The sequence below is a fragment of the Somniosus microcephalus genome, chromosome 11 (assembly GCF_052327205.1).
Source record: "Somniosus microcephalus isolate GS21.2 chromosome 11, FLI_Smic_1.0, whole genome shotgun sequence".
In the NCBI taxonomy this organism is placed as follows: Eukaryota; Metazoa; Chordata; class Chondrichthyes; order Squaliformes; family Somniosidae; genus Somniosus; species Somniosus microcephalus.
Window position 1 is genome coordinate 237,592,429 of NC_140997.1, and position 19,341 is coordinate 237,611,769.

The following is a 19,341-nucleotide window of genomic DNA, read 5'->3' on the forward strand; positions in this document are numbered from 1 at the left end:
GACAGTGCAGCGCTCACTCAGTACTGCCCCTCCGACAGTGCGGCGCTCCCTCAGTACTGCCCCTCCGACAGTGCAGCGCTCCCTCAGTACTGCCCCTCCGACAGTGCAGCGCTCCCTCAGTACTGCCCCTCCGACAGTGTAGCGCTCCCTCAGTACCGACCCTCCGACAGTGCGGCACTCCCTCAGTTCTGCCCCTCCGATAGTGCAGCGCTTCCTCAGTACTGCCCCTCTGACAGTGCAGCACTCCCTCAGTACTGCACTGGGAGTGTTATCCTAGATTTTTGTGCTCAAGTCTCTGGATTGGGACTTGAACCCACAACCTTCTGCCTCAGAAGAGCGAGGGTTCTGCCCACTGAGCCACAGCTGACACTAACAAAACAACAACAGAAAGTGTACAAACATGGGTGAATCGGCCCGCAGGCATGGCTTAATGTGGAAACATAGAAACATAGAAGATAGGAGCAGGAGTAGGCCATTCGGCCCCTCGAGCCTGCTCCGCCATTCAATGAGATCATGGCTGATCATCCAAACTCAGAATCTGTCCCTGCCTTCTCCCCATATCCCTTGATCCCTTATCCTTAGACTGTGACCCCTGGTTCTGCACTCCCCGACCATCGGGAACATCCTTCCTGCATCTGGTCTGTCTAGTCCTGTTAGAATTTTATAAGTTTCAATGAGATCCCGTCTCATTCTTCTAAACTCTAGCGAATATAAGCCTAATCGACCCAATCTCTCTTCATACGTCATTTCTGCCATCCCAGGTATCAGCCTGGTGAATCTTCGCTGCGCTCCCTCCATGGCAAGGACATCCTTCCTCAGATAAGGCGACCAAAACTGCACACAATACTCAAGGTGTGGTCTCACCAAGGCCCTGTACAACTGCAGCAAGACATCCTTGCTCCTGTACTCGAACCCTCTCGCTACGAAGGCCAACATGCCATTTGCCTTCTTAACCGCCTGCTGCACCTGCATGCTTACCTTCAGCGACTGGTGCACAAGGACGCCCAGGTCTCGTTGCACTTCCCCTTCTCCCAATCTATTGCCGTTCAGATAATTATCTGTCTTCCTGTTTTTGCCACCAAAGTGGATAACCTCACATTTATCCATGTTATACTGCATCTGCCATGCTTCTGCCCAATCACCCAACCTGTCCAAATCATCCTGGAGTTTCTTGACATCCTCCTCACAGCACACACGCCCACCCAGCTTTGTGTCGTCTGCAAATTGGAGATATTACATCTAGTTCCCTTGTCTAGATCATTAATATATATTGTGAATAGCTGGGGTCCTAGCACTGATCCCTGCGGTACCCCACTAGTCACTGCCTGTCACTCGGAGAAAGACCCATAAACGGACGGCCTGCTGTGGCCCTGAGAGAAGCAGAACAGGAGGGTTCCCCCCTGTCCAGTTTCCCCTCAGTGGCTGGGATAGTAGAGTCGGCCTCACTGTACCCTGCGTTAGAGGGGCAATCAGCCAGGGTTCCTGCTCCTGATGACCTGCTGGAAAGTACATGTGTTGGGGCAGAGTAGGTCTGTGATGCTCCCAGTGGTCGAATTGCTGAGAACACTCACTGTCGAAAGTTACGCATCAGTTGCAGCCACTTGGGTGAGGTAGCAGAGGGCGGGGGACTGTTCCCCCGCAAGAGGACAGAAGGGGCAAGAATTGAGGGGGAAATGACACCCCAGGGCCCGTCAGTGAGCAGTGGTCATCCCGGCAGCTGGAGGCACCGTATCAATGAGAAGCACAGACGTAAACCGCAGCATTTTACACTCAGGGAGCGTAGCTGGGGAGATGCTGCTTCATTGCACCATGGCCTAGAGCTCCTGTTACAGCTCGGGCTGACACTTCAAGCTAGGGCCCATGTGTTATTAGTTTAACCTGCTGGCACCAGGAGGCAGCCGCTGCAATGGGAGCCCGGCTTCCTCACAGCCCTCAACCCCTGGCCAATCAGATATCGCCCCTTCACTTTCATATCAGTGCGGAACTCACAAAGGTCCTCAACAAAGAGTCTCTGCCCAGTGACTGTCCTGTACTGGCAGCCTAGAGGGTGCTCCTATCAGTCTCTGTACTCCCCTGGGTTAGAGAGAGGGGAAATCAGCCCGGGTCCCTGCTCCTGATCACTGTCCAGTGACCCCTGGGTTAGAGAGAGGGGAAATCAGCCAGGGTTCCTGCTCCTGATCACTGCCCAGTGACCCCTGGGTTAGAGAGAGGGGAAATCAGCCAGGGTCCCTGCTCCTGATCACTGCCCAGTGACCCCTGGGTTAGAGAGAGGGGAAATCAGCCAGGGTTCCTGCTCCTGATCACTGTCCAGTGACCCCTGGGTTAGAGAGAGGGGAAATCAGCCAGGGTTCCTGCTCCTGATCACTGCCCAGTGACCCCTGGGTTAGAGAGAGAGGGGAAATCAGCCAGGGTTCCTGCTCCTGATCACTGCCCAGTGACCCCTGGGTTAGAGAGAGAGGGGAAATCAGCCAGGGTTCCTGCTCCTGATCACTGCCCAGTGACCCCTGGGTTAGAGAGAGAGGGGAAATCAGCCAGGGTTCCTGCTCCTGATCACTGCCCAGTGACCCCTGGGTTAGAGAGAGGAGAAATCAGCCAGGGTTCCTGCTCCTGATCACTGCCCAGTGACCCCTGGGTTAGAGAGAGGAGAAATCAGCCAGGGTTCCTGCTCCTGATCACTGCCCAGTGACCCCTGGGTTAGAGAGAGGAGAAATCAGCCAGGGTTCCTGCTCCTGATCACTGCCCAGTGATCCCTGGGTTAGAGAGAGGAGAAATCAGCCAGGGTTCCTGCTCCTGATCACTGCCCAGTGACCCCTGGGTTAGAGAGAGGAGAAATCAGCCAGGGTTCCTGCTCTTGATCACTGTCCAGTGACCCCTGGGTTAGAGAGAGGGGAAATCAGCCAGGGTTCCTGCTCCTGATCACTGTCCAGTGACCCCTGGGTTAGAGAGAGGGGAAATCAGCCAGGGTTCCTGCTCCTGATCACTGTCCAGTGACCCCTGGGTTAGAGAGAGGAGAAATCAGCCAGGGTTCCTGCTCCTGATCACTGTCCAGTGACCCCTGGGTTAGAGAGAGGGGAAATCAGCCAGGGTTCCTGCTCCTGATCACTGCCCAGTGACCCCTGGGTTAGAGAGAGGAGAAATCAGCCAGGGTTCCTGCTCCTGATCACTGCCCAGTGACCCCTGGGTTAGAGAGAGGGGAAATCAGCCAGGGTTCCTGCTCCTGATCACTGTCCAGTGATCCCTGGGTTAGAGAGAGGAGAAATCAGCCAGGGTTCCTGCTCCTGATCACTGCCCAGTGACCCCTGGGTTAGAGAGAGGAGAAATCAGCCAGGGTTCCTGCTCCTGATCACTGTCCAGTGACCCCTGGGTTAGAGAGAGGGGAAATCAGCCAGGGGTCCTGCTCTTGATCACTGTCCAGTGACCCCTGGGTTAGAGAGAGGGGAAATCAGCCAGGGTTCCTGCTCCTGATCACTGTCCAGTGACCCCTGGGTTAGAGAGAGGGGAAATCAGCCAGGGTTCCTGCTCCTGATCACTGTCCAGTGACCCCTGGGTTAGAGAGAGGAGAAATCAGCCAGGGTTCCTGCTCCTGATCACTGCCCAGTGACCCCTGGATTAGAGAGAGGGGAAATCAGCCAGGGTTGCTGCTCCTGATCACTGTCCAGTGACCCCTGGGTTAGAGAGAGGGGAAATCAGCCAGGGTTCCTGCTCCTGATCACTGCCCAGTGACCCCTGGATTAGAGAGAGGGGAAATCAGCCAGGGTTGCTGCTCCTGATCACTGCCCAGTGGCCCCTGGGTTAGAGAGAGAGGAAATCAGCCAGGGTTCCTGCTCCTGATCACTGTCCAGTGACCCCTGGGTTAGAGAGAGAGCGGAAATCAGCCAGGGTACCTGCTCCTGATCACTGTCCAGTGACCCCTGGGTTAGAGAGAGGAGAAATCAGCCAGGGTTCCTGCTCCTGATCACTGCCCAGTGACCCCTGGGTTAGAGAGAGGAGGAATCAGCCAGGGTTCCTGCTCCTGATCACTGCCCAGTGACCCCTGGGTTAGAGAGAGGGGAAATCAGCCAGGGTTCCTGCTCCTGATCGCTGTCCAGTGACCCCTGGGTTAGAGAGAGGGGAAATCAGCCAGGGTTCCTGCTCCTGATCACTGCCCAGTGACCCCTGGGTTAGAGAGAGGGGAAATCAGCCAGGGTTCCTGCTCCTGATCACTGCCCAATGACCCCTGGGTTAGAGAGAGGGGAAATCAGCCAGGGTTCCTGCTCCTGATCGCTGTCCAGTGACCCCTGGGTTAGAGAGAGGGGAAATCAGCCAGGGTTCCTGCTCCTGATCACTGCCCAGTGACCCCTGGGTTAGAGAGAGGGGAAATCAGCCAGGGTTCCTGCTCCTGATCACTGTCCAGTGACCCCTGGGTTAGAGAGAGGGGAAATCAGCCAGGGTTCCTGCTCCTGATCACTGCTCAGTGACCCCTGGGTTAGAGAGAGAGGGGAAATCAGCCAGGGTTCCTGCTCCTGATCACTGTCCAGTGACCCCTGGGTTAGAGAGAGGGGAAATCAGCCAGGGTTCCTGCTCCTGATCACTGTCCAGTGGCCCCTGGGTTAGAGAGAGGGGAAATCAGCCAGGGTTCCTGCTCCTGATCACTGTCCAGTGACCCCTGGGTTAAAGAGAGGGGAAATCAGCCAGGGTTCCTGCTCCTGATCACTGTCCAGTGACCCCTGGGTTAGAGAGAGGGGAAATCAGCCAGGGTTCCTGCTCCTGATCACTGTCCAGTGACCCCTGGGTTAGAGAGAGGGGAAATCAGCCAGGGTTCCTGCTCCTGATCACTGCCCAGTGACCCCTGGGTTAGAGAGAGAGGGGAAATCAGCCAGGGTTCCTGCTCCTGATCACTGTCCAGTGACCCCTGGGTTAGAGAGAGGGGAAATCAGCCAGGGTTCCTGCTCCTGATCACTGTCCAGTGGCCCCTGGGTTAGAGAGAGGGGAAATCAGCCAGGGTTCCTGCTCCTGATCACTGTCCAGTGACCCCTGGGTTAGAGAGAGGGGAAATCATCCAGGGTTCCTGCTCCTGATCACTGTCCAGTGACCCCTGGGTTAGAGAGAGGGGAAATCAGCCAGGGTTCCTACTCATGATCACTGTCCAGTGACCCCTGGGTTAGAGAGAGGGGAAATCAGCCAGGGTTCCTACTCATGATCACTGTCCAGTGACCCCTGGGTTAGAGAGAGGGGAAATCATCCAGGGTTCCTGCTCCTGATCACTGTCCAGTGACCCCTGGGTTAGAGAGAGAGGAAATCAGCCAGGGTTCCTGCTCCTGATCACTGTCCAGTGGATGAGGGTCGAATTCAACTTTAGTGACCTTTACCACAAGGTCATCAGGGTTCCTTCACTTCCTTCACTCTGACTTATGGACACAATTTGCCAGGAAGGTCAGTAACGTTACATCTGGCTCTGAGGTTGAAATTAATCATGGAATAAAAGAAAGGAATGAAAGAAGGAAGGATGGGTGGGAGGGAGGGAGGGAAGGGAGTCAGTGAATGAGTGAGTGAGGGAGGGAGGGAAGGAGGCAGGAAGAAATTGAAGGGAAAGTGAGGAAGGGAGAGCGGTAGAGAGCGAGGGAGGGGGGACATGTTTTCATGTGGGACCTCATCAGATCTCTCAGAAACACCCCAAACCATTTTGCACGCAGTGAATTTCTTTGAAGCGCTGATACTGTTATGTGGTTAAATGCCGCCATTTTTGCACACAGCAAGATCCCACAAACAAGAATGAGATGAATAATGTGGTCTGCGTGGTTTTGGTTGCGAGATGAACGTTGGCCATGGGATCAGGCAAAGAGGCTCAATGTAACGAGTGCAGTAATGGGCATCGCTCGCTCCCTCGGCCCAGATTACAGGCTCCGACCCGTATCATAATCATCGTCCAAACAGCCCATCACTGATTGCAGCTTTGATCCATGGGAGGAGATCACCTGGCCCGCTGGGGAATAAATTCTTCTGCTGATTCACTATCGCCTGTTTTGCCCCAATAGGACTATCTTAAAATTCTCATCCTTGTGTTCAAATCTCTCCACAGACTCGCCCCTCCCTATCTCTGTAAACTCCTCCGGCCCCACAACTCTCCGCGATCTCTGGGCTCCTCCAATTCTGGCCTCTTGAGCATCCCTGATTATAATCGCTCCACCATTGGCGGCCGCGCCTTCTGTTGCCTCAGCCCCAAGTCTGGAATTCCCTCCCTAAACCTCTCCGCCTCTCTCTCCTCCTTTAAGATGCTCCTTAAAACCGACCTCTTTGGCCAAGCTTTTTGTCACCTGCCCTAATTTCTCCTTATGTGGCTCGGTGTCAAAGTTTGTCTGATTTACGCTCCTGTGAAGCACCTTGGGATGTTTTACTACATTCAAGGCGCTGTATAAATGCAAATTGTTGTTGTATGGGAGGACCTGTATCGATTGGATCACCAATAATTCCTCAATCGCCACTGATTTGAGGAGTTGTTATGCGGGATATGGTGGGAGACTTTGAGAGCTGTCTGTCCCGCTGTGGGTTTGATTATGCTGCCTGTGGTCTGGCTCCTGTTCCCAGTTATAAATAAGCTGTCCGGGTGTCACTGGTCTCTCAGCAGCAGCTTAGAGCTGCACATTGTTGACATACTAATGATGGAATGGAGACGATGGAGCGAGGCTGCACCTCTCTAACCAGCCAACATCCGCCCAGCGCACTGACACATGCAAAGCACCTCGAGTGCCAGCGTGTCGAGGACGGCTGGACTCTCCCCCTCCAGCCTGCCTGCTGAGCTGAGACTGCCCACCACTCTTCCGAATCCGTTGCCGAGTTCTTTCCCAGGCTGATTGACTATAATCTTGCCTCTGGTTCCCGGTTTTGTTAAGTTTTGTTTTTATTATTTGGGATTCCAGGGATTTGTACCATTGTTGGAAAATCCTATTCTGCAATCCCATCTCCGAAGACTGAAATCTGTAGCCTTGGCGATAACTGGTTGCAACTTCAGGTTATTTCAACCCTCTCTTTGGCAGCAAACAGTCTCCGCCCCATCGAAGGAGCTGACTTGTGCTGACAGACCCTCCAGTACCTCATCCATACAGCCATTCTTCAGACAGCGGGGATCAGCAGGATATTGGACCATGATAGGCATCGCGACTGAGTCAGATCAAAGTGTCAGCCGTGGCTCAGTGGGTAGCACACTTGCCTCTGAGTCAGAACGTCGTGGGTTCCAGACCCACGCCAGGGACTTGAGCACACAAAGCTAGGCTGACACTCCCAGTGCAATACTGAGGGAGCGCTGCACTGTCGGAGGGGCAGTACTGAGGGAGTGCTGCACTGTCGGAGGGTCAGTACTGAGGGAGCGCTGCACTGTCGGAGGGGCAGTACTGAGGGAGTGCTGCACTGTCGGAGGGTCAGTACTGAGGGAGCGCCGCACTGTCGGAGGGACAGTACTGAGGGAGCGCCGCACTGTCGGAGGGGCAGTACTGAGGGAGCGCTGCACTGTTGGAGGTGCAATCTTTCGGATGAGACATTAAACTGTGGCCCTATTTGCCCTCCCCTCCCTCCCCCTTGAAGAATGCCCATTGGGACAGGGGTCTTCTACCCTATGGAATGTTGGTCAGCACCATCAGGGTGAACTGGAAAGTGCGACCCTGGGATAATTTTGTCGGTTTACAGGGGTCAAGGGACATCTCTCCTGGGCCAACCCCCCCCATCTCTTTCATCCTGAATGGTGAGGTGTTCAGAAGCTATTTGTAGGGTTGGAGAATGTTGCGAGCTGTGTGTGTGTGATGGCGAGGTAATATATTTAGCATTGAATTGTGACTGGGACTTGCTCGCAGAGCCTGATGTGATTTGGCCTTCTGGAGGAGAGGTTGCCAAGGCGACGGCAGCGACTGATGCAGGAATGCGCTGGCTTCATGCTTTAAAGCAGGTGGTTCCATTGTTGTCCCGTGTCCCCTCTCTCACGCTGACGCTCCGCTGTCTCTACTCACCACTCACATTAATCATCGCCTGCCACGTAACCATCCTGGGAGTGTCTCCATGGTGATCAATCGTCAGCTGACTCAGACCGCTGACATCAGGCTGACGCACGCTTTGTGTGTGACGCGGGATCTCGTGGCTCGGAGCAGCCTGCCTGCCCTGTGTGAGTACTCCAGATCTTGCCTTTATTTGGGTGGGTGAGGAAAGGGCTGCAGAATTAACCCTCTCCGCAGTGAGTTCCTCCTCTCTGTAGATGATCAGTATAGCGGGGATATACCTGCTTCAAATACCCGAAAGAAATACCTATTTCAACAAAAAAAGGTTAACACCAGAACTTTTGAATCACAATTAATCCCCATGCTGTTTTTTACCCTCGTCCTTTTCCCTCCGTCTCTTCGTCTGCAATCTTCTCACCGTCGCGCATCTTCCCTTGGTTCGGAGAAGGTCTTTGCTGCGAATTTCACTGCGGGTAAGGAGCTGGCGCAGTGCCACACGCCCTACAGCGGGCGAACGCAGTGAACGCGGGCTCCCTCGTATCTGTCTGACCAGGTCGGAGCTGGTGAAACTCACGAGGGCGTCACATTGTTTATTGCGGGAGGGGGTGAGAGGGCTTGTAATATTATTTCAATCTGTACTTCCCATTACAGACTTTATCTGCAAATTCGAACAATCGGAATCGGGCAGCGATTGTTCAGGGAGTGGAGGCAGAGAGCGTGATGTAGAACCAGCACAGACACACACACACTCTGCCCAGATACATCACATTAGGTCCCTCAAGATCTTCTGGTTAATCCAGAGATGCTACAAAATCTCCTGGATGTCAGGCGGGGTTTTAGCACGATCTAAATCTTAGAAGGTCCCACGGACGTTCCGTCTTAGTCTCAGAGGATAAGGTTCACTTCCCCCTGACGACTCCAGACATCACAACCAGGAATGGCCAAGGTTCCATCCCGGCTCTGTCCTCAGCTAGCTCATCTCAGCCAGGGAGGGTGGAGGGGGCCACAATGTGGCCCAGTGACCCCTGGGTTAGAGAGAGGGGAAATCAGCCCGGGTTCCTGCCCCTGATCACTGTCCAGTGACCCCTGGGTTAGAGAGAGGGGAAATCAGCCAGGGTTCCTGCTCCTGATCACTGCCCAGTGACCCCTGGGTTAGAGAGAGGGGAAATCAGCCAGGGTTCCTGCTCCTGATCACTGTCCAGTGACCCCTGGGTTAGAGAGAGGGGAAATCAGCCAGGGTTCCTGCTCCTGATCACTGCCCAGTGACCCCTGGGTTAGAGAGATGGGAAATCAGCCAGGGTTCCTGCTCCTGATCACTGCCCAGTGACCCCTGGGTTAGAGAGATGGGAAATCAGCCAGGGTTCCTGCTCCTGATCACTGCCCAGTGACACCTGGGTTAGAGAGAGGGGAAATCAGCCAGGGTTCCTGCTCCTGATCACTGCCCAGTGACCCCTGGGTTAGAGAGATGGGAAATCAGCCAGGGTTCCTGCTCCTGATCACTGCCCAGTGACCCCTGGGTTAGAGAGAGGGGAAATCAGCCAGGGTTCCTGCTCCTGATCACTATCCAGTGACACCTGGGTTAGAGAGAGGGGAAATCAGCCAGGGTTCCTGCTCATGATCACTGTCCAGTGACCCCTGGGTTAGTGAGAGGGGAAATCAGCCAGGGTTCCTGCTCCTGATCACTGCCCAGTGACCCCTGGGTTAGAGAGAGGGGAAATCAGCCAGGGTTCCTGCTCCTGATCACTGTCCAGTGACCCCTGGGTTAGAGAGAGGGGAAATCAGCCAGGGTTCCTGCTCCTGATCACTGTCCAGTGACCCCTGCTGGAAAGTGTGTGCGAGGACAGGGTGTGCCTCGACTATGGTGCTCCCCTCACAGTCAAATATCCACCAACACTCACCATCTAGACTGACAGATGATGGTTGGTGCAGGTTCCGGACGGAGCACAGACAGGGCAGTGTCCTAGGCCCAACAATCTTCAGCTCTTCATCAATGACCTTCCCTCCATCATAAGGTCAGAAATGGGGATGTTCGCTGATGACTGCACAGTGTTCAGCGCCATTCACAACTCCTCAGATAATGAAGCAGTCCATGCCCGCATGCAACAAGACCTGGACGACATTCAGTCTTGGGCTGATAAGTGGCAGGTAACATTCACGCCACACAAGTGCCAGGCAATGACTATCTCCAACAAGCGAGAGTCTAACCACCTCCCCTTGACATTCAACGGCATTACCATCGCCGAATCCCCCAACATCAATATCCTGGGGGTCACCATTGACCAGAAACTTAACTGGACCAGCCACATAAATACTGTGGCAACAAGAGCAGGTCAGAGGCTGGGTATTCTGCGGCGAGTGTCTCACCTCCTGACTCCCCAAAGCCTTTCCACCATCTACAAGGCTCAAGTCAGGAGTGTGATGGAATACTCTCCACTTGCCTGGATGAGTGCAGCTCCAACAACACTCGAGAAGCTCGACACCATCCAGGACAAAGCAGCCCGCTTGATTGGCACCCCATCCACCACCTTAAACATTCACTCCCTCCACCACCGGCGCACCGTGGCTGCAGTGTGGACCATCTACAAGATGCACTGCAGCAACTCGCCAAGGCTTCTTCGGCAGCACCTCCCAAACCCGTGACTTCTTCCACCTAGAAGGACAAGGGCAGCAGGCACATGGGAACACCACCACCTCCGAGTTCCCCTCTAAGTCACACACCATCCTGACTTGGAAATATATCGGCCGATCCTTCATCATCGCTGGGTCAAAATCCTGGAACTCCCTCCCTAACAGCACTGTGGGAGCACCTTCACCACACGGACTGCAGCGGTTCAAGGTGGCGGCTCACCACCACCTTCTCAAGGGCAACTAGGGATGGGCAATAAATGCCGGCCTTGCCAGCGACGCCCACATCCCAGGAACTATTATAAAAAAGACAGGACCCAGTAATCCGAATCCCAGGGACAGTCAGAGCCTTAAGGGAGGAGCAGAGAAAGTGAGGGAGAAGAGAGCAAATTAAAAAGTACTTTCACACTGAGAATATCAACTTCATTCTTGATGTCGGTTTTCACTCACTAAAGGAAACCATCTGTAAATCAATTTTCAATTTTATATAGCTCCATACACCTGAAGTGCAGACCTGCGTCCCTGGGGCCAATATTTATCCCTCAACCAACATCACTAAAACAGATTATCTGGTCATTAGCACATTGCTGCTTGCACTGTTTCCGCAAATTGGCTGCCGCGTTTCCTACATTACAACAGTGACTACACTTCAAATATACTTCATTGGCTGTAAAGTGCTTCGGGATGTCCTGAGGTTGTGAGAGGAGCTATATAAATGCAAGACTTTCTTTTTTACACTCATCTCAGTTTATAGTGAGCTCTCGCTACTTAATCTAAAGAGTAAGTGAAAGAATCTCCCTCCCCCCAACCTCCCCCCCTCCCCAGAATGTGCTGTCTCCTGCTGGAATGTGTTTCCACAGAGGCCAGCCCGTGGACCTCAACCCATCACCTGATCTGGGGCAGGGTGGAAGTACCGGCGCTCCGACTGGGCTCAGTGCCCCTGAGAGGGGACATCCGCTGGAATCCCTGCTCCTGACCGCTATCCAGGGTCCCCCGGGGTGCGGGCAAACTTTGGGCGAGGGAAGGATCGGGTTTGATTGTCATGCCCCTGCAGCTGAATAGTCTGATGGCCTTCTCCCCTACAAGCAGCGCCCGTAGAACGTACTCCAGTGTGGGTGAGCACAGCCAGGGCGAGCTGGGACAACCAGAGGGACAAGCTGAAAGCAACACTAAAAATATTCCATTTCTGAGGCTGTCCCCGGGAAGGATTGAATCTAACAGGAATAACAACAGAAAATGCTGGAAAAACGCAGCAGGTCAGGCAACATCCGTGGAGAGAAATTTGAGTTGACATTTCGGGTCGAAACCCTGTTTCAAAACTGGAAAGGAAATAAAATAGATCGAAGGCAGGGCTGCGATTGGACAAAAGAAGTAAAAGAGACATTAAAAGGTATTCGAAGCCAGACGAGATGGTAATAGGCCAGTGGAGACAAAAGACAGCTGAGATTAGGTGTGAAGTGTACTGGCAGGGTAAGAGACAGCTGCCAGGTGGGAGAGAGAAAAAAAGGAAAGGGGGGGGAGGAAAGGAGGACCCAAAACAAAGGGGTGGAAAAAAATATAAGTAAAAAAGTAATAGGGGCCGAGGTTATGATCTGAAATTGTTGAACTCGATATTGAGTCCGGAAAGCTGCAAAGTGCCTAATCAGAAGATGAGGTGCTGTTCCTCGAGTTTACATTGAGCTTCCGTGGAACAATACAAGAGGCCAAGGACGGTGAGGTCCGAGTGGGAATGGAGCGGTGAATTAAAATGGCAGGCGACCGGAAGCTCGGGGTCACCCTTACGGACTGAACGGAGGTGTTCCGCAAAGCGGTCACCCAATCTGCGTTTGGTCTCCCCAATGTAGAGGAGACCGCATCGTGAGCAGCGAATACAGTATACTAGATTGCAAGAAGTACAAGTAAATCGCTGTTTCACCTGGAAGGGGTGTTTGGGGCCCTGGACAGTGGGAAGGGAGGAGGTATAGGGGCAGGTGTTACATCTCCTGCGCTTGCACGGGAAGGTGCCAAGCGAAGGGGAAGGGCTGTTGGGGGTGATAGAGAAGTGGACTAGGGTGTCTCGGAGGGAGCGGTCCCTACGGAATGCTGAAAGGGGAGGGGAGGGGAAGATACGTTTGGTGGTGGGATCACTTTGGAGGTAGCAGAAATGGCGGAGGATGATCCATTGAATGTGGAGGCTGGTGGGGTGAAAGGTGAGGACAAGGGGAACCCTATCGTGGTTCCGGGAGGGAGGGGCAGGGGTGAGGGCAGAAGTGCGGGAGATAGAACGGACACGGTCGAGGGCCGTGTCAACCACGGTAGAGGGGAATCCTCGGTTGCGGAAAAAGGAAGACATGTCGGAAGCACTGGTGTGGAAGGTGGCATCGTCGGAGCAGATGCGGCGGAGACAGAGAAACTGGGAGAATGGAATAGAGTCCTTACAGGAAGCGGGGTGGGAGGAAGTGTAGTCCAGGTAGCTGTGGGAGTCAGTGGGCTTGTAGTGAATATTGGTCGATAACCTATCCCCAGAGATGGAGACAGAGAAGTCGAGGAAGGGAAGGGAAGAGTCAGAGATGGACCATGTGAAGGTGAGGGAAGGGTGGAAATTGGAGGCAAAGTGAATGAAATTGTTTAGTTCGGGGCGAGAGCAGAAAACGGCACCGATACAGTCATCGATGTATCGGAAAAAGAGGTGAGGGAGGGGACCTGAGTAGGACTGGAACAAAGAGTGTTCCACATAGCCCACGAAAAGGCAGGCATAGCTAGGACCCATGCGGGTACCCATAGCAACACCTTTGATTTGGAGGAAATGAGTGGAGTTAAAGGAGAAGTTGTTCAATGTGAAAACAAGTTCAGCCAGGCGGAGGAGGGTCGTGGTGGATGGGGACTGGTCGGGCCTCTGTTCAAGGAAGAAGCGGAGCGCCCTCAGGCCATCCTGGTGGGGGATGGAGGTGTAGAGGGATTGTACGTCCATGGTGAAAAGGAAGCGGTTGGGGCCAGGAAACTGGAAACTGTTAAAGTGGCGGAGGGCGTCCGAAGAGTCGCGGATGTAGGTGGGAAGAGACTGGACAAGGGGAGATAAGATAGAGTCGAGATAGGAAGAGATAAGTTCCGTGGGGCAAGAACAGGCTGAAACGATGGGTCTACCAGGGCAGTCCTGTTTGTGGATCTTGGGAAGGAGGTAGAAGCGGGCTGTGCGGGGTTGGGGTGTTCCAGCAAAGATCCAAACATCAGGGACCCAAAATAAATTTCACACTAGGAACAACCAAAATTGAACAAACCACTAACTACACATACTTGGGCTTAAAAATCAGTTCTACGGGAAACTTCAAACTGGCTGTGAATGAACTGAAAGAGAAAGCAAGAAGGGCTTTCTATGCCATTAAAAAATCAATCCAAATAGAAATCCCAATTAGCATTTGGCTAAAAATTTTCAAATCAGTAATTGAACCAATTGCACTCTATGGCAGTGAGGTATGGGGACCGCTAACACAACAAGAATTTGCAAAATGGGACAAACACCCAATTGAGATCCTACATGCAGAATTCTGTAAAAGTATCCTCCGGACTCAAAGGAAAATAGTAAACAATGCATGCAGGGCGGAACTAGGCCAATATCCATTAATAATCACTATCCAAAAAAGAGCCACCAAATTTTGGAATCACCTACAAATGAGCAACCCCAATGCTATTACTACGACACCCTGAAATGCCAAGAGCTGACCATAAAGAAGAATAACCTCAGTCAACTAGTCCTGGGACTCAGTGAAGTAACTACTAACACTACTAACAATAACCAGCCCCAGGACAGTGACAGCGTAACACAAAGAATTCGACCCAACACAATCGGCGCTAAGCAAAAGGAAAAATATCTGACATATTGGGCAGAAACAACAAAAACCCAAAGCAAACTCAATTGCTACCTGGCCCTAAACAGACAATACAACATAGCTGATTACCTGACCATGGTAAAGGATAACAAACTGAGAAGAACCTTGTAAGAAATCACACAACACCAGGTTATAGTCCAACAGCTTTATTTGAAATCACAAGCTTTCGGAGCGCTGCTCCTTCTTCAGGTGAAGTGGAGAAATGCATAAAGACACAGCTTATATAGTCAGAGAATCATGTCAGATGTTTACAGGTAACCTTTCCAACTGCCATTTATCACACCTCGGCAGAGAGATAATCACAGCAGTCAAAGGTGTGAATGGTGTCCAAACAGGTCAGTCAGGGAAACATTACATCAAAGAACAATGAGGTGGGGTCACAAGGGGTCAAATATTGCAGATGCTGGGGTCTGTATGAAAAACAAAAAAACAGACAAAAAACATTTTTTTTGGCTGGAAATCACAGCAGGTCCAGCCGCATCTGTGTAGAGAGAACAAGCCAATGTCGACTCGAGTCTGGATGACCCTGCATCAGGTGGGGTTACATGTAGCGTGACATGAACCCAAGATCTCGGTTAAGGCCGTCCTCATGGGTGCGGAACTTGGCTATCAGTTTCTGCTCGACGATTTTGCGTTGTCTTGTGTCTCGAAGGCCACCTTGGAGAATGCTTACCCGAAGATCGGAGGCTGAATGTCCTTGACTGCTGAAGTGTTCCCCGACTGGGAGGGAACACTCCTGCCTGGTGATTGTTGCGCGGTGTCCGTTCATCCGTTGTCGCAGTGTCTGCATGGTCTCGCCGATGTACCATGCTCCGGGGCATCCTTTTCTGCAACGTATGAGGTAGACAACGTTGGCCGAGTCACATGAGTATGTACCATGTACCTGGTGGGTGGTGTCCTCACGTGTGATGATGGTATCTGTGTTGATGATCTGGCATGTCTTGCAGAGGTTGCTGTGGCAGGGTTGTGTGGTGTCGTGGTCGCTGTTCTCCTGGAAGCTGGGTAATTTGCTGCGAACGATGGTCTGTTTGAGGTTAGGCGGCTGTTTGAAAGCAAGTAGTGGAGGCGTGGGGATGGCCTTAGCGAGGTGTTCGTCGTCATCGATGACATGTTGAAGGCTGCGAAGAACATGGCGTAGTTTCTCCGCTCCGGGGAAGTACTGGACGACGAAGGGTACTCTGTTGGTTGTGTCCCGTGTTTGTCTTCTGAGGAGGTCTATGCGATTTTTCGCTGTGGCCCGTCGGAACTGTCGATCGACGAGTCGAGCGTCATATCCCGTTCTTACAAGGGCGTCTTTCAGTGTCTGTAGGTGTCCATCGCGTTCCTCCTCGTCTGAGCAGATCCTGTGTATTCGCAGGGCTTGTCCATAGGGGATGGCTTCTTTAACGTGGTTAGGGTGGAAGCTGGAGAAGTGAAGCATCGTGAGGTTGTCCGTGGGCTTGCGGTAGAGTGAAGTGCTGAGGTGTCCGTCTTTGATGGAGATTCGTGTGTCCAGGAATGAGACTGATTCTGAGGAGTATGGACAGACTGGGCTGTCTGTAATCCCATTGGCTCCGCTGGATGTGTGACCGCTAGCCCGGATTGGTCGAACATGAGGAGTGCCATGATTGGTCTGTGATTGTGTAAGTTAGCAGCTGTGATTGGTTCGAGGTGGGATGGTCGGCTGTGATTGGTGCGGGGGTTGCGGGGCTGTGATTGGTGCGGGCTGAGCCGGGCTGTGATTGGTGCGGGCTGAGCAGGGCTGTGATTGGTGCGGGGCTGTGATTGGTGCGGGGCTGAGCCGGGCTGTGATTGGTGCGGGGGTTGCGGGGCTGTGATTGGTGCGGGGGTTGCGGGGCTGTGATTGGTGCTGGGGGGTTGCGGGGCTGTGATTGGTGCGGGGGGTTGCGGGGCTGTGATTGGTGCGGGCTGAGTTTGGTGCGGGGGGGTTGCGGGGCTGTGATTGGTGCGGTGCTGAGCCGGGCTGTGATTGGTGCGGGGGTTGCGGGGCTGTGATTGGTGCGGGGGTTGCGGGGCTGTGATTGGTGCGGGGGCTGAGCAGGGCTGTGATTGGTGCGGGGGTTGCGGGGCTGTGATTGGTGTGGGGGTTGCGGGGCTGTGATTGGTGCGGGGGCTGAGCAGGGCTGTGATTGGTGCGGGGGTTGCAGGGCTGTGATTGGTGCGGGGGCTGAGCAGGGTTGTGATTAGTGCGGGGGCTGAGCAGGGCTGTGATTGGTGCGGGGCTGAGCAGGGCTGTGATTGGTGCGGGGGCTGAGCAGGGCTGTGATTGGTGCGGGGCTGAGCAGGACTGTGATTGGTGCGGGGGCTGAGCAGGACTGTGATTGGTGCGGGGGCTGAGCAGGGCTGTGATTGGTGCGGGGGCTGGGCAGGGCTGTGATTGGTGCGGGGGCTGAGCAGGGCTGTGATTGGTGCGGGGCTGAGCCTTGTTATAAAGACACTCGGCGCGTTGCCCTTGAAGACAGATCCCGGGGAAGCGGTTCCATCAACCGCAGGAAGACCAGAGGCTGCCGCTCCCCGACTGTCGGGAGCCGGGTTCGGGTTTATTTGCCGGGTTTGTTTGCCGGGTTGCAGCATGTCCAGCGCCCAGCTGATCGCCAGCCTGCCGGGACAGAGTTACTCCAGGAGCAGCCGCCCGCCCCGGGACAGCAATCCCAGCCCAGGTAAACGCCGCAACCCGGGGCTGCAAACCCGCTCCCTCCCGACACTGATACTGGCTAACTTCGCCATGCTCGAGATCCGCGATTGTGCTTTAAATTTTATTTAATCTCTTTCCCCCACTTGATTTATCCTCGGCTCCAAATTCCTGAGATCGGGGAGAGAGGGAGACCCTGACCCGGACCCCCTGTCCCGGGGGGGAGACCCTGACCCGGACCCCCTGTCCCGGGGGGGAAACCCTGACCCCCTGTCCCGGGGGGAGACCCTGACCCCCTGTCCCGGGGGGGAAACCCTGACTCTGGCCCCTGTCCCGGGGGAGAGACCCTGACTCTGGCCCCCTGTCTCGGGGGGAGACCCTGACCCAGACCCCCTGTCTCGGGGGAGAGACCCTGACTCTGGTCCCTGTCCCGGGGGGGGGGGAGACCCTGACTCTGGCCCCTGTCCCCGAGGGGAGACCCTGACTCTGGCCCTTGTCCCGGGGGGGGGGAGACCCTGACTCTGGCCCTTGTCCCGGGGGGGGGGGGGAGACCCTGACTCTGGCCCCTGTCCCGGGGGGAAACCCTGACTCTGGCCCCCTGTCCCGGGGGGGAGACCCTGACTCTGGCCCTTGTCCCGGGGGGAAACCCTGACTCTGGCCCCCTGTCCCGGGGGGGGGGAGACCCTGACTCTGGCCCTTGTCCCGGGGGGGGGGGGAGACCCTGACTCTGGCCCCTGTCCCGGGGGGGAAACCCTGACTCTGGCCCCCTGTCCCGGGGGGGGGGGAGACCCTGACTCTGGCCCTTGTCCCGGGGGGGGGGGAGACCCTGACTCTGGCCCCTGTCCCGGGGGGGAGACCCTGACTCTGGCCCTTGTCCCGGGGGGGGGGGAGACCCTGACTCTGGCCCTTGTCCCGGGGGGAAACCCTGACTCTGGCCCTTGTCCCGGGGGGAAACCCTGACTCTGGCCCCCTGTCCCGGGGGAGAGACCCTGACTCTGGCCCCCTGTCCCGGGGGGAGACCCTGACCCAGACCCCCTGTCCCGGGGGGGAGACCCTGACCCAGACCCCCTGTCCCGGGGGGGAGACCCTGACTCTGGCCCCCTGTCCCGGGGGGAAACCCTGACTCTGGCCCCCTGTCCCGGGGGGGAGACCCTGACTCTGGCCCCCTGTCCCGGGGGAGAGACCCTGACCCAGACCCCCTGTCCCGGGGGGGAGACCCTGACTCTGGCCCCCTGTCCCGGGGGAGAGACCCTGACTCTGGCCCCTGTCCCGGGGGGAAACCCTGACTCTGGCCCCTGTCCCGGGGGAGAGACCCTGACTCTGGCCCCTGTCTCGGGGGGAGACCCTGACTCTGGCCCCCTGTCCCGGGGGGGAGACCCTGACTCTGGCCCCTGTCCCGGGGGGGAGACCCTGACTCTGGCCCCTGTCCTGGGGGAGAGACCCTGACTCTGGCCCCCTGTCCTGGGGGAGAGACCCTGACTCTGGCCCCCTGTCCTGGGGGAGAGACCCTGACTCTGGCCCCTGTCCCGGGGGAGAGACCCTGACTCTGGCCCCCTGTCCCGGGGGAGAGACCCTGACTCTGGCCCCTGTCCCGGGGGGGAGACCCTGACTCTGGCCCCCTGTCCCGGGGGGGAGACCCTGACTCTGGCCCCCTGTCCCGGGGGGGGAGACCCTGACTCTGGCCCCTGTCCCGGGGGGGGAGACCCTGACTCTGGCCCCTGTCCCGGGGGGAAACCCTGACTCTGGCCCCTGTCCCGGGGGGGGAGACCCTGACTCTGGCCCCTGTCCCGGGGGGAAACCCTGACTCTGGCTCCGGTCCCGGGGGAGAGACCCTGACTCTGGCCCCTGTCCCGGGGGAGAGACCCTGACTCTGGCCCCTGTCCCGGGGGGGGGAGACCCTGACTCTGGCCCCTGTCCCCGGGGGGAGACCCTGACTGGCCCTTGTCCCGGGGGAGAGACCCTGACTCTGGCCCTTGTCCCGGGGGAGAGACCCTGACTCTGGCCCCCTGTCCCGAGGGGGAGACCCTGACTCTGGCCCCTGTCCCGGGGGAGAGACCCTGACCCGGACCCCCTGTCCTGGGAGGGGGGGGGAGACCCTGACTCTGACCCCGGATTAATTTTTAACGCCGTTTTTTCCCCACAGTGAAGGAACGGGAGGCGTTTGAGAAATGTTACGAGGTGGGCCAGGTGCTGGGCAGTGGAGGATTCGGGACAGTTTATTCCGGAGTTCGTCTCTCGGACGGAGCCCTGGTGAGTC

The 19,341-nt window shown here is 55.6% G+C and overlaps 1 protein-coding gene across 5 annotated transcripts in view; it reads left to right on the forward strand.

Moving 5' to 3' along the window:
* The window catches only part of LOC147111362 (serine/threonine-protein kinase pim-1-like), a 79,627-nt gene that overhangs the window by 53,776 nt on the left and 6,510 nt on the right, over positions 1 to 19,341 (forward strand). For 2 of the 5 annotated variants that reach the window (XR_015080089.1, XM_086002179.1), the window contains exons 1-2: positions 7,410 to 7,714; positions 19,228 to 19,334. Coding sequence is in view for 4 of the 5 variants with exons in the window: in XM_086002179.1 (XP_085858305.1) it covers positions 7,594 to 7,714; positions 19,228 to 19,334 (228 nt within the window). In the remaining variant the exon portion in view is untranslated. The other 3 variants (XM_086002180.1, XM_086002181.1, XM_086002182.1) reach the window with 3 other exon arrangements.